General features: G+C 38.5%; 1 protein-coding gene across 3 annotated transcripts in view; it reads left to right on the top strand.

Annotated features, from left to right (window-relative positions):
• The window catches only part of SRPX (sushi repeat containing protein X-linked), a 55,227-nt gene extending 45,676 nt beyond the window's left edge, over nt 1-9,551 (top strand). For all 3 annotated transcript variants that reach the window (XM_039342146.1, XM_039342144.1, XM_039342145.1), the window contains 4 exons: nt 931-1,110; nt 2,358-2,491; nt 4,339-4,460; nt 5,851-9,551. In XM_039342146.1, the coding sequence (XP_039198080.1) occupies nt 931-1,110; nt 2,358-2,491; nt 4,339-4,460; nt 5,851-6,031 (617 nt within the window). In that variant the 3' untranslated portion in view covers nt 6,032-9,551. The remainder of the gene's footprint in view (nt 1-930; nt 1,111-2,357; nt 2,492-4,338; nt 4,461-5,850) is intronic.
• Nucleotides 9,552-16,839: the final 7,288 nt, after the last annotated feature.

Here is a 16,839-nt window from a genome sequence, read left to right as displayed (position 1 = left end):
ACTTTGTATGACTGAACTACTACTCCATAATCTCTATTGCACATAGTGCTGGGATTGACTATGGCAGTGATGGCAAACCTTTTAGAGACCGAGTGCCCAAAAACTGGCCCCATCCCTGCCCTGCCCCCACCCTGCCCCACCTGCCCGCAGGGCCACTCACTGCCTCCAGGGCCACTGCAGATCACCCAGGCAGCCCAGCAGCGCCATGGCAGCCACTCCCTCTGTCCGCACCCTTCAGCATCAACTGTGCGGGATGGGGTGTGAGGGCAGAGTCTTGTCTATGTTGCTTGGCTGCCATGTCATTGGCTGCGCTGCTCTGTGTGGGCCATGCTCAGGGGTGATTCTCCTCCAGAGGGGGCTGGTGAGGGGGTCATGGGGGGAGGCGAGGCTCGGGAAACGGCACGTATGCCCACAGAGAGGGCTTTGAGTGCCGCCTCTGGCAAGTGTGCCATAGGTTCGCCACCACTGGACTATGGTTATCTCTTGAGGATAACAAATTCTCTCTCAGATGTAGATAATTATAGCTTCACAGTTTTTGTTGTATAATTCTATAAAGGGTTAATTTGCTGATCAAATCTGAGCATTGCATTCTGTTTACCAATGTAATTTGTTGCACTTGAGAAATAGAAAAAATCCAATTCGGTTTGTAGTTGAAATTCCCATTGTAGCAAAGAGATATAACTGGTGGCATTATTCTGGCTTTAGGATCACTGGAAGTTCAAGTTTGTAAATGATAGTGCAATATGAAAACAGGATTGTTATCCAGATAGTCTTTTTATTATCCCATGAATTAATAAATTATATATTATTTACTAATTACTTAACTAGAAATAAATAATCTTTATTTCTAGTTAAGAAGGTACTAGATTTTCATTTAGATGTACCAGAAGTGGTGATGAATTACCGAATTCTGTTACTTTGTATTTAAAGTTAGGCGCTGTGGAAAATTGAATGCCCCGGACAATGGCTACATAAAATGTTCTGGTGATGGCAACAATTATGGTGCAACTTGTGACTTTTCCTGCATTGGTGGGTACGAGTTGCAGGGAAGTCCAGCAAGAGTTTGCCAGTATAATTTAGGCTGGTCGGGAACAGATCCAACCTGTACACGTACGTGAGTAATGAATAAATCCTGTAAGAGGAGACTGGACAACCATTTGTCTGAAATGATATAGGATTTCCTGCCTGAGCAGGGGGTTGGACTAGAAGACCTCCAAGGTTCCTTCCAACTCTATTACTATTATTATTATTATTATAGAATATAGATCAGAATTATTTGCATTATTTGAAACATAGCTTAATCTAATAGCCCCAGTTTCTTCAATTTTTTTGTTCATAATTTACATATAAAGTGGATAATATTTTGCCAATAAGCATTAAAAACCTTTTATTTTATTTTGTAAATAATCTGCAAAATGGCAGTCAACATAATAGCATTGCTTTTTATCTTTACATTCATTGTATTAAAGCCAAGAAAGTTCTCTCTTTTTCCATAGATCTTCAGTGTTAGGGATCTATGGAAATTTATGGAAAGATCTATAAATATACTTAGCTTTCTGTTTTTTTCCTAAAGTTTTCTCCATTATAATTCTTAATTCTTTCTTAAACTTTCTTAAACTTAAAAAAACAACTGGTGCTGTAGTGTTCAGAATTGGAATGAAGAACACAGCCAATAAAAGGTTATCTGGATTATGAAAATTCATGGATGTCCTCTAACTTTCTTATTCTGTGGATTTCCTGGTCTTTCTGGATAAATGCTGATTATTAAAACCCATATAATAAAGTTAAGAAAATTGAAGGGAGGGGTAGATTGAGGTTTTATTTCTATCTTTTTTTATTTTGTATTTCTATTTCTAAGACTGGGAAAACATCCGCCAAAGAACGTAGGGCTGCTCACATAGCTCTTGTCTGCAGCTACTTAAATTAAATGAGGCTTCTCCTGGGTTAGGCTGCTGAGCAATCCAGGAAAAAAAGATCCAGCTGCTTTAGGAAATTGATGGTTGACGCTGCACGAGCAAACTCTAACTTTCCAAAGCATCTTTCCCCTTTCACTGGACAACTCTACACCACCAACTTAAAAAATAACTTCAGATGTTACAAATTAATTACTTAGTTGGACTATTGTGTGGTCTGGATTTGAAGGGGGTGGAGGATTTGGCACCCATTTCTGGCACTCTCATGGGACCTGTTGAAATTGTATACAAAAAGCTTATCTTTCTCCAGGAGCTGGAAAAGCACTTTAAACTTTGGCATTAGCTAAGAATTTTTCTGTCATCTTTTCTATAAGTTTTGTTGTTTATTTTCAAGTTTCTATATGAGCATAGTAGCATCATTAATTTTTTAATGTATCTTTTCAGCTATGAATATTAATATCGGTGTGAGGACAGCAGCAGCTCTTCTAGACCAGTTTTATGAAAAACGAAGGTTGCTTATTATATCCACTCCTGCTGCATCCAATTACTTTTACAGAATGCAGCTGGGAATATTGCAGGTAAGAAAAAGTTTATTCGTAAGTGGAATTTAATTCTACTCCCAAATTAATATAGATGGACAATGTCTTTAATATTGTTTGCTCCTTCATTTAATACACATTATGATAATCTGGACCTACATACACACAAAGGGCTGACTAAATGAAATAAGTTCCAGTTCTTGTTAAACAATGGAAGTGATTCTCATAATTTCCCTTTAAATCCACCCCTACTTTGCCACTACTCACTCTATTCAAGAAAGTCTTTAATCCATTCTAGATTGGATGGAACCAGGGCACAGGGGGTACAGATGAATCAACAAAATTGCTTCCTCTTCTGACCCATTGCTGCAGTAATTCAGCTTAGGGTATAATGGTCTTCATAAGATTTGGAGTTATGCTTATTTTTTCCTCTTCAAAATGAGTCCAAAAATTTTGGGCAGGCCTATAGGAACAGTCACTTTAATTCAGGGACTTTTATACCTTGACTTCTTCCATTCCACTTAAAGGCTGTTTTCCTGCTCCTTCCCCACAAATAAACAAATGGTTCATATACAGAATGAAATGGGACTCTTTGTTTTTGGATATGGGCCAAAATGGTTCCAGGAGAAAAACAATCAGAGTCTTAAAAGTGTATGTCATTGAACAGAATTTAGGTGTGAAAGTAAATTTATTTTCCATTTCATGTGTTACCACACCTTTTTTTGCCAAGCTTTCAGAAGTGAATAATTTAAGTGCTGAACTATTTCACATTAAAAATATTTAATAAAATTAGTTTCTATCTATTAATGTTGCCCTTGTCCAATTATATTTGTAGAGAGTAAGGAAGATAATTTTTAGATGGAAATTTGCAAGGACTACCAAAAGGAGTGACATATTTTTTAGTCTAAAGCAACAATATTTGGAAGTGATTGAGGCAGATGCCTCACTAACTCACTGGAGTATAAGAAGAGGGAGGGAGTACAGCACAATCAGGCTTGCAAGATTCTGTTATTATAGCCAATATCAATAAAATAGTTTTAGTCTTCCTGTGAAATTGAATTCCTGATCTGGTTTGCTTGGAGTGACTGTCAGATTGTGAGGTGACTAAGACATAAATGATTGTCTGAAGGGCCTCCTATGAATGGCACATTAGATTTGTGCAAAGGCCTTCCTGACCTCATCTACCATCTGCCACCTGCTTTTTGAGCAGAGCTGTGAATCCAGGATAATCCCAGATTGTGGTCCAGTCTTGAACAGAGACTTACAACTTCATCCAAGACCAAAGATGAAAACTCCTCAGATGCAGGAGGCTCAAATAACCATAGCCATTTGATTTTGCCAGGATTCAGCCTAAGCCTGTTCCTCCCCATCCAGACCCAAACAGCCTCAATGCGTTGGGTCAGAACATTGCAGCAATACCTGGAAGGCCCAGGGTCAAGATATCTGCTTTGGTATCATCTGCATATTGATGACACTGGACCCCAAGTGGATGAATGGCCTTCCCAGCTGTTTCATATAGAGGTTAAATAGGTAGTGTGAGAGTGTCGAGTCCTGAGGTACTTTACAAGTGAGGGGAAATAAACCAACCACAGAGGGAGGAGAACCATTGCAACAGTCCCTTCCAAATCTTTGCAGCAATCCAGAAGGATACCATGGTTAAAGGTATCAAAAAATCACTAGGATTTCAAGGACTACAAAGATGGCTGCACCATCCCCACCTCAGCTCAGGCACCAGAGAATTAAGGAAGTATCATTGCCATCTCTTGATTGATCATATAAAATTTTGTAAGCCAAATACAATAGCCTCACATTAATGATTGTCACAAACTCATTGTATGGATGCTTTTTATAATTAACCCAATTGATTATCTTCCTACTTTACACAGCCAGCTCAATGTGGTTTAGATTTGCGGCATGTTACAGTGATTGAGTTAGTTGGGATTTATCCAGCACAACTGGGAAGAATAGGATTAAGACTGATGCCTGCTGCCTTGGCTGTACAACTCAGGTAAATTAACACAGACTCTAAATTTTCTCTGGCTGTTTCCCTTTAATGTTTCAATTATATTTTTAGAGCAGGACTTTATAGAATGAGATTTTTTTTATACACGAGGATTCCTAAATAAAACACCTTGTTTAAATATTTTACCCAAATTTGACAAATAAAATTTAATGATCCCCACGTTATAGTAAAATTAACATGTTCTTTAAAATATATTCTTTGCTTCATTAATTTGTGATAAATTGTTATATTCTATTCACTGCACAGAGACTGTGATTGCCTGCTGAACTGTGCATGAGCATATGTCTCTCTTTCCTGTGTTGCCAAGCGGCTGTGGGAAATACTGATGGTCTAAGTTTAGGGTACTTTTCAATATTTAGTGCTATAAATTGTTCATCTGATTGAATTTTAGTTAAATGTCATATTTCAAGGTCATAATGTGAAAACTATGGATTGGTCCTAATGAAAAGCAAACAGCTTCCTTAAACTGTAAAACACCAACAACTTTTCCTACTTTGTAGTACAGAGTTATATTTCAGCGTAAGGGCAACACAGATTTGTTTTAAAAATGTTCTCTGACCTTTAGTTACACGAGTATACAGCTATCCTGGCAATGTATACCAGTTGAGAGTACCAGAGGCATGGAGTGTCTGTGCAATGAAATGTTTTCTAAAGCAAGAATAAAATGAGCATGCTTACTGTCTAAAAATAAGATGGAACTTTGCTATATTCCTTGGAATTTTGAACGTTCTAGATATGCAAGGTATTTATTGCAGTACTAAGTACTTTAAATTTATTTCTCTGTTGGAGGTTTTGGCCACAGCAAGAAAATACAGATGGTCAGAAATGCACTGTGAGAACTGGATTACCTTTGTTTGATATTTAACAATTATATCTGGAAAGAGGATTATTTTCCTTTTCAGATGTTGACTAAATATTGTATTCTCTAATCAAAAGGGAATATTACTGCACATAGGAATGAAGATCAATTTCACCCATATATTGACTGGAGAAGCAGCTACAGGAAACTTGTTTAATAATGGTCAGCTCGGTTGATGATTGGTTTGGGTAGAAGAGAAGAATATTGGGGTCTCCTGCATCAGCGAGAAACCAAGGGCAACTAAGGGAATTGCAGAAGGAAGGAGGTGCATATGAAGGACTGTTCTTTTTTCCTGTCCTACCCTTTTCTTTGCCTGTCTTACATGTTTAGTTTGTAAGTTGCAGACATGGACTGATGCATGCTGCTTTGGGATACTTTTGTCTAGAAACAGATGTTCTTGAGAGGTCTTTGAATGGCCATGAACATGGGCAGGAGCAGTGATCAGGAGTGCAAGGTAACTGCTTAGTGAAAGACAAAGGAAGTTGTTAACAAACTTGTCTCTTTTCATACCCTCAGGTTGTTACTTCGTATCCCTCACTATAACTATTATATGGTAGTAGTTGATAAACATGGTGTGGACAAAGAACGATATCCTTTTCCAGCAACCCCTGCTGAACTCTTTGCGCTCATTGACACTTTCCCTTTGAGAAAAGAAGAGATGAAATTGCAAGCTGAAATTGGCCGGTCTTGTCCCTGATTTCAGACTATAGACGTTCAGATGCCAGTATTTTCACTGCCTAAATTTTTCTGGTGCTACACAAAGCGTGAGATTATGAAAGTCATTGCTGTACAGAACCCTTTTTCTTGTATGTATGTGTTTAGGCTATGGATGTTGCAAAACTTCTCATTTAACCTATAAATGATGCCTCTTTATCTTGTCAAAGATGTGAAAGGATATTGTTGTAAGGATATTGAATTGCTTTGGTTGACCCTCCCATGTAAATGTTTTCTTTCACAGATCTTTTATTAATAAAACTTTTTTGCATTTTACAGGTTTAGTATTTATATTAACACTATGTTACAAGGCTGTTTTTTTTTTTTCATTCAGCAAAAAGGCTCCAGACTACTGTAAGTTTAAAGGAGTCTCACTGATTTCAGTCAGACCAAACATGACTGAATAGGGATTCATCACTGTTGTCTTCTGGTTGTATGGTCTCATTGAGATACAGGCAGTCCTCAACTTACAGCCATTCATTCAAAATTACAATGGTACTGAACAAAGAGACTTTCTACTTGTCCTAAACTTACAGCTGTTTCAGTGCACCCACGGTCACACCGGGTCTTCTTACCAAGACTGACTTGCACTGTTCCCCAAGCTTTGCACGATTTGGAGAATTCCAAAGCTGCCAGAGTCACCTCGTAGCTGGATAGGCGGCAAACAAATTTAATAAATAAACAAAGCATCACAAGAGCAGGCTCCATTCTCATGATTGTTTGGAAGCCTCATTCTTCCAAGTGTGGAATTTGGAGAAGGAGGTTTCCAAAGGATCACGAGAATGGAGTCTGCTTGGAGAATGGTGCAAGGCGGCCTTGGCAAGCAGGCCTAGTGTGGCCAGCAGCTACCTTGCATATGGAAGCAGCTGGAGAAAAATGGTGAAGTGGGGTTCAGCAGATCCTGTGCAGCTGAGGCTTGGCAGAATGGTGCTGGCCTGTCAGGATGCAGTGTGGGGCTTGTGGGGCTTGAGGCAGCATAGATCAGGGTTGGAGAGAGAGGCAAATGGGAAGAATTGTGATGTCCCTTCAGTCGTAGGCACTATTGGCCAGGTCAGTGGCTGAGACATCCTGGGCTGTGGCAGCTCTACATGCATTGGTGGGCTGAATGGACACACACACACACATACACATATACACACACACACACACACACACACACACACACACACGCCTCCCAGGATCTTCCCCAAAGCCCTGAGGCACCACTGCACTTCTTAGCTGGAAGTCTATTTAACAATCCATGAATTATTTAACTCCTACAACTGGGAGTGCTGGGACTGCAGTCATTGAGCGAAGCCATCACATGATGTCTCACTTAATGACCGCTTTGTTCAACAACTGACATTCTGGTTCCAATAGCGGTCATAAGTCGAAGAGTACCTGTTCATCATAAACAGCACAGGTTTTAGTGTGATAATTCAAATAAAGTTGGAGCTTTAATATAAAGGATAGGTTTTTGTCTAAAACCTGTGGCAAGTCATTGGAAAATTATATTACAGCATATACTTGCAAATCAGTTTTCAGTAATAAAGAATAGACCTAAAATTCTAATATTCTAATCTGGATGAAGTAATTAAATCTATAGAATATTTAAAGATGATATGGCTAAGAATATTAGATACTTTTAGGCCTACTTATATGATTCCAGGAAAAAGTCATTCTTTGTAAGACATGAGATGCTTGGCTAAATACTCTATAATTAGGGTTATTATGAGTAATGATCCTTATAGACAAGGCAGAGTGGATTTACTCCTAAACACAATACCCTTTTGTGGTATACATATGATGTGCTTTTTTAGTTTTGGTTATTCAGATGTGTTTTAGCTATCAGATTTTTTTCAGTTAAAGTATCTTGACCATGAATTAAAATATACATGATGAATTTTTAACTGCACATAAAACAAGACTTTACTATAGCTACACATAACAACAACCCAACTTTCCATAATTCATGTATCTCAGTGTATAAATAAAAGAAGTGCAATATAAAACAAACATGTTTAGTGTGTGTTTCAAAATTATTATTTAGTCATTTATCATAAGATTTCTTCAAAACTGGAAAACATCAAGCAATTTATCTTAATATGGAACCTATGACTATTGCTTTATAAAAAGAAAAATAATATTGTGAAAATATATTTACTATCCCGTATCTTAAACTTTAATGAGATTCAGGAGCTTATATATAATGGCAGACAATAAATGAAGTTTATATTAAGAAAACATTCAGTCTGTTTTGATATTTATTTGCGGATGTAGTAAGTGCTGAAAACTCACTTTCACAAAAGTATGTTAATGCAATCAGTAATAAGATTCTTAATTTTGATTTAAAGCTTATTATCTGAGAAGTCCATCTAAAAGTCTTCAGCTTCACTGAATACATTCAAGCTATTCAGAGAACATTGGTGTTTCATGAAACATAATTTAAAGATTATTTATATACACTGTTCATACCCAACATAAATATTTCCAAATGATGCAATTATAATAGAAATGAATAATATAAAAAAAACATCTGACTGCTTTAACGCAATTTTTTCGTAAAAAACAAAACAAAAGCTTTTTTTTACATCACCAATACCATTTGATGAATACTAACAGAATCAAATTCTGCAGGATAATAGGTAAAACAAGCAGTATATGTAATTTATTGCCACAGTTGAATTATACTAATGAATTTGTTTAAGAATTATGTATGAAAAATAAACAGTCCCTGATTTATTTAGAAGCTATATTATTACAGGATACATGGCAATTATTCCATATTCTTCAAGATAGCTAGTCCAAAGACAGTAAGCCAGTAGGCAGTTGGTTCAAGTTAAACAGTGTCTTATAGCAAAATGCAGGGCTGGCTCTGGAGATTCTGCATTTGAGAGATGGAAGAAGGTTCCATCACTTTCCCCATGTACTCTCTCTTGCACTTCTGTTGTCTTGGTCTCACCATTGCCCCTCCCAAGGCAAACAAACTTGGAATATCTGTACACTGTGCACTTTAAGTAGAATGAAACAGTTGCTCCAGACCACAAACTGGGAAGTCAGAAGGCAGAAAATGAGGATTTCTATTCAGTATGCCCCACATTCTGGTCTATTCTTTGAAACTACTATCCTTAGTCAGGTAAAATGACTAACATTCCATCTATGTATATTATGTGTGGTTTAGAAGATCTACCGCTGTTAAATCCTCAACTTTCATTTCATTTGTTTTAAAATGGATGTACATATCAGAAAGAGCAGAGTACATGTAAGTTGGTTGCAGAGTAAATGATCATAGCCTTCATTTAAATTTTTTGCTCAGCCTTTCTGTGTACCACTATGCAGAAGTAGACTTGCTTTAAAGTTCATTTAAAGTGTGCTGTAGCTGCTGAAAAAGCTAGTGCAGTTCTAGGCTGCATTAACAGATTAGAATCAAGATCACATGAAGTGTTAATACCACTTTATAATGCCTTGGTAAGACCATACTCCAGTTTTGGTTGCCACAGTATAAAAAAGATGTTGAGATTCTAGAAAGACTGCAAAGAAGAACAATAAAGATGATCAAGGTACTAGAGGTTGCAGGAATTGGGTATGTCTAATTTATGGATTACTGCCTTGTCGTGGCGAAGGGGCTTGCGTAACTCAATGAAGCTATAAGCTATGCCGTGCAGGGCCACCCAAGACGGACAGGTTATAGCAGAGAGTTCTGACAAAATGTGATCCACTGGAGAAGGAAATGGCAAACCACTCCAGTATCTTTGCCATGAAAACCCCATGGACAGTACTAAAAGGAAAAAAGATATGACGCTGGAAGATGAGCCCCTCAGGTCGGAAGGTGTCCAATATGCTACTGGGGAAGAGCAGAAGGCTAGTACTAGTAGCGCCAGAAAGAATGAAGCGATTGGGCCAAAGCCGAAAGGACGCTCAGCTGTGGATATATCTGGTGGTGAAAGGAAAGTCCGATGCTGTAAAGATTTTTTCTCCATAGGAACCTGGAATGTAAGATCCATGAATCAAGGCAAGCTAGACGTAGTCAAAAAAGAGATGACAAGACTGAACATCGACATCTTAGGAATCAGCGAACTAAAATGGACAGGAATGGGGGAATTTAACTCAGATGACCATCAGGTATACTACTGTGGGCAAGAATCCCTCAGAAGAAATGGAGTAGCCTTCATAGTCAATAAAAGAATAGGAAAAGCAATACTGGGATACAATCCCCAAAATGACAGAATGATCTCAATTCGAATCCAAGGCAAACCATTCAATATCACAGTAGTCCAAATCTATGCCCCAACCACTGGTGCTGAAGAGGATGAAATTGACCGGTTCTATGAAGCCCTACAGCACCTTATAGAATTAACACCAAAAAATGATGTCCTTATCATCATGGGGGATTGGAATGCTAAGGTAGGAAGCCAAAAGATAACCGGAATAACAGGCAAGTTTGGCCTTGGAGACAAAATGAAGCAGGGCACAGGCTAATAGAATTTTGTCAAGAGAATACGATGGTCATAACAAACACTCTTTTCCAACAACCCAAGAGACGGCTCTACACATGGACATCACCAGACGGTCAACATAGAAATCAGATTGACTATGTACTCTGCAGCCAAAGATGGAGAAGCTCTATACAGTCAGTAAAAACAAGACCAGGAGCTGACTGTGGCTCAGATCATGAGCTTCTCGTTGCAAAATTTAGGCTTAAATTGAAAAAAGTAGGGAAAAGCACTAGGCCACTCAGGTATGAACTAAATCATATTCCTGATGAATATACAGTAGAGGTGACAAATAGATTTAAGGAATTAGATCTGATAGACAGAGTGCCTGAAGAACTATGGATGGAAGTTCGCAACATTGTACAAGAGGTAGCAACTAAAACCATCCCAAAGAAAAAGAAATGCAAGAAAGCAAAATGGCTGTCTCAGGAAGCTTTGCAAATAGCTGAGGAAAGAAGGGAAGCGAAAGGCAAAGGAGAAAGAGAAAGATACACCCAATTGAATGCAGAATTCCAGAGAGTAGCTAGAAGAGATAAGAATGCCTTCTTAAATGAACAGTGCAAAGAAATAGAAGAAAACAACAGAACAGGGAGGACCAGAGATCTCTTCAAGAAAATTGGAGATATGAAGGGAACGTTTCATGCAAAGATGGGCATGATAAAGGACCAAAATGGCAGAGACCTAACAGGGGCAGAAGAGATTAAGAAGAGATGGCAAAACTACACAGAAGAACTATACAAGAATGAGCTTAACATCCCAGATAACCACAATGAGATGGTCACTGACCTCGAACCAGACATCCTAGAATGTGAAGTGAAATGGGCCTTAGAAAATCTGAGCAACAACAAAGCTAGTGGAGGTGACAGTATTTCCAGCTGAGCTATTCAAAATCTTAAAAGACAATGCAGTAAAAGTGCTACATTCAATTTGCCAGCAAATTCGGAAAACTCAACAGTGGCCACAGGATTGGAAAAGGTCAGTTTACATTCCAATTCCAAAGAAAGGCAATGCCAAAGAATGTTCAAACTATCGCACCATTGCACTCATTTCACATGCTAGTAAAGTTATGCTTAAAATCCTACAAGCTAGACTCCAGCAGTATGTGGATCGAGAACTACCAGAAGTACAGGCAGGATTTCGAAGAGGCAGAGGAACTAGAGATCAAATTGCCAACATACGCTGGATCATGGAGAAAGCTAGGGAGTTCCAGAAAAACATCTACTTCTGCTTCATTGACTATGCAAAAGCCTTTGATTGTGTGGATCACAACAAATTGTGGCAAGTTCTTAAAGAGATGGGAGTACCAGACCATCTCATTTGTCTCTTGAGAAACTTATATGCGGGTCAAGAAGCAACAGTGAGAACTGGACACGGAACCATGATTGGTTCAAAATTGGAAAAGGAGTCCGGCAAGGCTGTATACTGTCGCCCTGCCTATTTAACTTATATGCAGAGCACATCATGAGAAAGGCAGGGCTAGATGAATCAAAAGTTGGAATTAAGATTGCCGGGAGAAATATCAACAACCTAAGATATGCAGATGATACCACTCTAATGGCAGAAAGTGAAGAGGAACTAAAGAGCCTCTTGATGCGGGGGAAGAAGGAGAGTGCAAAAGTTGGCTTGAAACTCAACATTAAGAAAACCAAAATCATGGCATCCGGCCCTCTCAATTCCTGGCAAATAGATGGGAAAGAAATGGAGGTAGTGACAGATTTTATTTTTCTGGGCTCCAAGATCACCTCAGATGGAGACTGCAGCCAAGAAATTAAAAGACGCTTGCTCCGGGGGAGGAAAGCTATGGCAAATCTAGACAGCATTCTAAAAAGCAGAGACATCACCCTGCCAACAAAAGTGCGCATAGTCCAGGCCATGATTTTCCCAGTTGCAATGTATGGCTGTGAAAGTTGGACCATAAGAAAGGCTGAGCGCAAAAGAATTGAGGCCTTTGAACTGTGGTGCTGGAGACGACTCCTGCGAGTCCCTTGGACTGCAAGGCGTTCAAACCGGTCGGTCCTAGAAGAGATCAACCCCGACTGCTCTTTAGAAGGCCAGATCCTGAACTTGAAACTCAAGTACTTTGGCCACCTAATGAGAAGGAAGGACTCACTGGAGAAGAGCCTAATGCTGGGAAAGATTGAGGGCAATAGAAGAAGGGGACGACAGAGAATGAGATGGCTGGATGGAGTCACTGAAGCAATAGGTGTGAACTTAAATGGACTCCAGAAGATGGTAGAGGACAGGAAGACCTGGAGGAATGTTGTCCATGGGGTCGCGATGGGTCGGACACGACTTCGCAATTAACAACAACAACAATTTAATGAAAAGAAGGACTAAAGGCGCCTTCATAGCAGTGTTCCAACATCTGAGGGGCTGCCACAAGAAGAGGGAGTCAAGCTAGTCTCCAAAGCACCTGAAGGCAGGACAAGAAGCAACGGATGGAAACTAATCAAGGAGGGATCAATCTAGAATTAAGGAAAAATTTCCTGACAGAACAATCAGTGGAACAACCTGCCTCCAGAAGCGGTGAATGCTCCAACACTGGAAGCTTTTAAGAAGAGACTGGACAGCCATTTGTCTGAAATGGTATAGGGCAGGGGTGTCAAACTTGCAACATCACGTGATGTGTCGTGATGTATCGTGACTTTTTTGCCATTGCCAGCAATGGGGTGGGCATGGTTTTGCTATGATGCATCCGGCCCACGGGCTGGCAGTTTGACATCCTTGGAATAGGGTTTCCTGCCTGAGCAGGGGGTTGGACTAGACAACCTCCAAGGTCCCTTCCAACTTTATTATTCTGTTAAAGAGTTTATAATTTTAGAAATATTACCTGGTTTTAACATTTTAAAAACAAAATATACACTCAATCTATAAACAGGAGGAAATGACATAGTGGCAGAAAATATCAGTAAAATGGTTGACTGCATGTGTAACAATATGCAGAGAAAAAACAAGAAAAGAAATGTCTTAAAAGCTACCAGCTTTATTCAACAATAGCTGGTAGCTAATATGAATTAAACAATTCTAGCAAAGGTGACTAATTAAACTAGTCTTTCTTAGCCTTCTCACCTTCATATGTTGAAAATAATAGTACTTTTTAATCTTACTTTGAATTAAAATACAAATAGCAATCTGAAGACTATATAAAATGGAAACAGGCAAACAAATCAGAATAATTTGAAAAAAAGAAGTAAAAATCATTCATTGTTTCACATATTTGTTTAAAATACAACAACATTTGTGAAATAAAATCATTTTTTCACTCTGTAGGTTGGTGCTAATATAAATCTACGCTCACTCAGCCCAGCTTTTTGGGAGAAAGTTGGTGTTTCACAGTATTTTCATAAAACATCAAAACATTTCATGGAAAAAAACAATAAATTTCAAATATATACTAATGCAGTTCCATGCTAAAAAAATATGACTCAGAAGTCATTTTTATAGATTTACAGTTTTAGATTACTGAAATATGAGTTGAATCTAAATTATAATTTAATCAAGCCAGATTTATAAATAATATTAAGCCAAAAACAAATCAGTTTATTGGCAATTTATATGTTAACCACATATTTTTCTCCCTAGCTTTTTTTTTTTTTTTTTTTTTTGATCAACCAAGTGTTTATCAGGTGATTGGGTCAGGCATTGACTAACTGGCCTGTTGCCCAAACATGACATCATGGACAATGCAGTGGTGGCAAACCTATGGCACGAATGCCAGAGGCGGCACTTAGAGTCCTCTCTGTGGGCATGTGTGCCATCGCCCCAGTCCTAGGCCTTCAGCTGGGTTTTATAAAACCTTTTCACTTTAGGCCTCCGCCGCCATGTACAAAAAAAAAGGTTCAATCAATCAGTCAATTTCAACTTCTCGCAGGGAAAAAAAAATCTTGCAAAGTTGGAATTGATTGATTGAATTTTTTAGTCCCACCCAGTTTGCTGTTACCACCACAGCCATGCCCAGCCAATGGGCCACACCCAGCCAATGGGCCACACCCACCCGGCACCCAACGATACATAAGATGGTTTTGGGTTGCAGTTTGGGCACTCGGTCTCTAAAAGGTTTGCCATCACTGGACTATGAGAAAGTAATTGACCTAAAATCATCCCGCTGGCTTTCATGCCTAAGATAGAACTAGAACTCACCGTCTCCTGGTTTCTAACTTGGTGCCTTATCCAGCAGACCAAATTGGCTCTCACTGTGTTAACCATACATAATCTATTATGTGTGGCTTTAAGATAGTTTTTAAGATCCATTGGTTTCCCTATGAATTATAGTACAATATAGTATAATCTGTATGCTATGGTGTGATATGGCATGGTATAATTCATTCTTGATGCCATCCATTTAGCCAGGAAAAGTTTAAATATATAGTCTTTCCAATATCTGTTTATTTCAAAAACATTAGTATACATAATCTTGTATCACTGACTTAACTTTTAAAATTCTTACAAGCGGGTGTGTGTGTGTGTGTGTGTATGAGTCCCTTTGCAAAAAGAACCAAACAGGATCATGAAACCTGGTTGATTGCTTACTTTTCTGTAGAACTAAGACAGTAACAGTACAATGAGGTGCCACCTGAATAATTTAGGTAGCACACTTTTTCAAGATAATCATTATAGTAGTGACAAAGGTTTTTTGTACAAGTGCACAATAATAAAAAAAATCCCAAATAGAATCAATATCTATCTATACAAGAAGATTCCCTACCTGGAGAGACAATGTCTCTATAACTCTGGACACACACAAGCAACAAAGCATTTGTGTCTTTAATGCCTGTACCCACTGCAGAAATATTTGTACTAGCCTTATCTCACCATTACTGAATAAATACCCAGGGCACATAAGTCGAGTCTACACTCCCTGCTTCTTTCAGATACCAATTATACAAGGTTGCTATGACCTGTACTACAAACTAGACTTAATGATAGATTTATGACATACTGAAATGCTCTGTCACTTCATACAGTCTTCCATATACTAACTTTTATGTTCCCCTATACCCCTATAATGCTTTACCTCTTTTATATTCTTGTTTTTATATACACTTTGTTTTAACGTATTTTTATATCTTCTAGCTTTTCATCATTACTAGACTCTGATGTAATTTTTGTGCTTTTTAATTGACTACCCCAATCCTCCTTATGCTGGTTTATGATCACAATAAAGATTTAATTTAATTTAAATTTTAATTTGTAACTGGAGTCAAAGCTATATTTGAAAACCTACTCATATCTCTGCCTGACGTAGATCTTCATAGCAATGTAAAGGTGAAAAAGGTCAAGGTTTCCGTGTCCAGCATGTCCAACTCTAGGGGGCGGAGCTCATCTCCTTTTCTTGGCCAAGGGAGCCAGCATTGTTCAAAGACATTTTCTGTGGTCATGTGGCCAGCATGGCTGTATGCCAAAGGCACATGGATTGCTGTTACCTTCCCACCGAAGAGGTATCTATTAATCTACTCCAGGGGTTCTCAACCTTGGCAACTTTAAGACTTGTGGTCTTCAACTTCCAGAATTCCTCAGCCAGCTTTGCTGGCTGAGGAATTCTGGGAGTTGAAGTCCACAAGTCTTAAAGTTGCCAAGGTGAGAACCCCTGATCTACTCAGATGTGCATGCTTTCAGACTGCTAGGTGGGCAGGAACTGCTGAGCCATCATACTTCTCATAGCAATGTACTCTTCATGAAAATAAAAAAAAAGGCTAAAGGATCTAGGTCTGTGCTACTAAAGGAACAGATAGGGTATTATGAATAGTAATATTAACATTGACAAGTGCTTAAAACAGGTTTTGGCTATATACTCCATTCATAATTTCTGACAGGGAGGTAGTTTTACACTGAAAGATTAGAAGTGATCCTAACTGAATTACAGTGCAATTAGCTAGTGAGTTGTAGAAACTCCCTCTTAGAGACTCGTAAAGAAAGCTAGGATGTCACTACTAATACCTGTTTTAGAACCGAAGTCAGATTCTGTGCTTGCTATTTTGCAGTCTTTCCCATAATGTTGTATAATCTTGGTCAAAACAAAACAAAAACATTGAAGAATCTGTACAGTAGAATATCAAATATGACATCACCTATTCCTTTTGAGTGGCTATTTAATACTTTTATACCTTCACTTTTGTAGAAAGTGCTGAAATGCAAAAGGCGCAACTCCATAGAGATTATTATTAGCAATACTAGCAATACAATACCTCTAACCCATACCATTCTGTTTATAAGCAGGTAACTTGAGACTCTCTAACTCTTTATTATAAAATCTATTGGGAACCATTTGTGGATAGCAGCCTGAGAAAAGTAGGAATATAATTACTCCTAGAGCGTACCT

The sequence above is a fragment of the Crotalus tigris genome, unplaced genomic scaffold (assembly GCF_016545835.1).
Source record: "Crotalus tigris isolate CLP2741 ecotype Arizona unplaced genomic scaffold, ASM1654583v1 scf7180000017775.1145084777:2100578, whole genome shotgun sequence".
Taxonomy (NCBI): Eukaryota; Metazoa; Chordata; class Lepidosauria; order Squamata; family Viperidae; genus Crotalus; species Crotalus tigris.
This window is presented reverse-complemented; position numbering and strand designations above follow the sequence as displayed.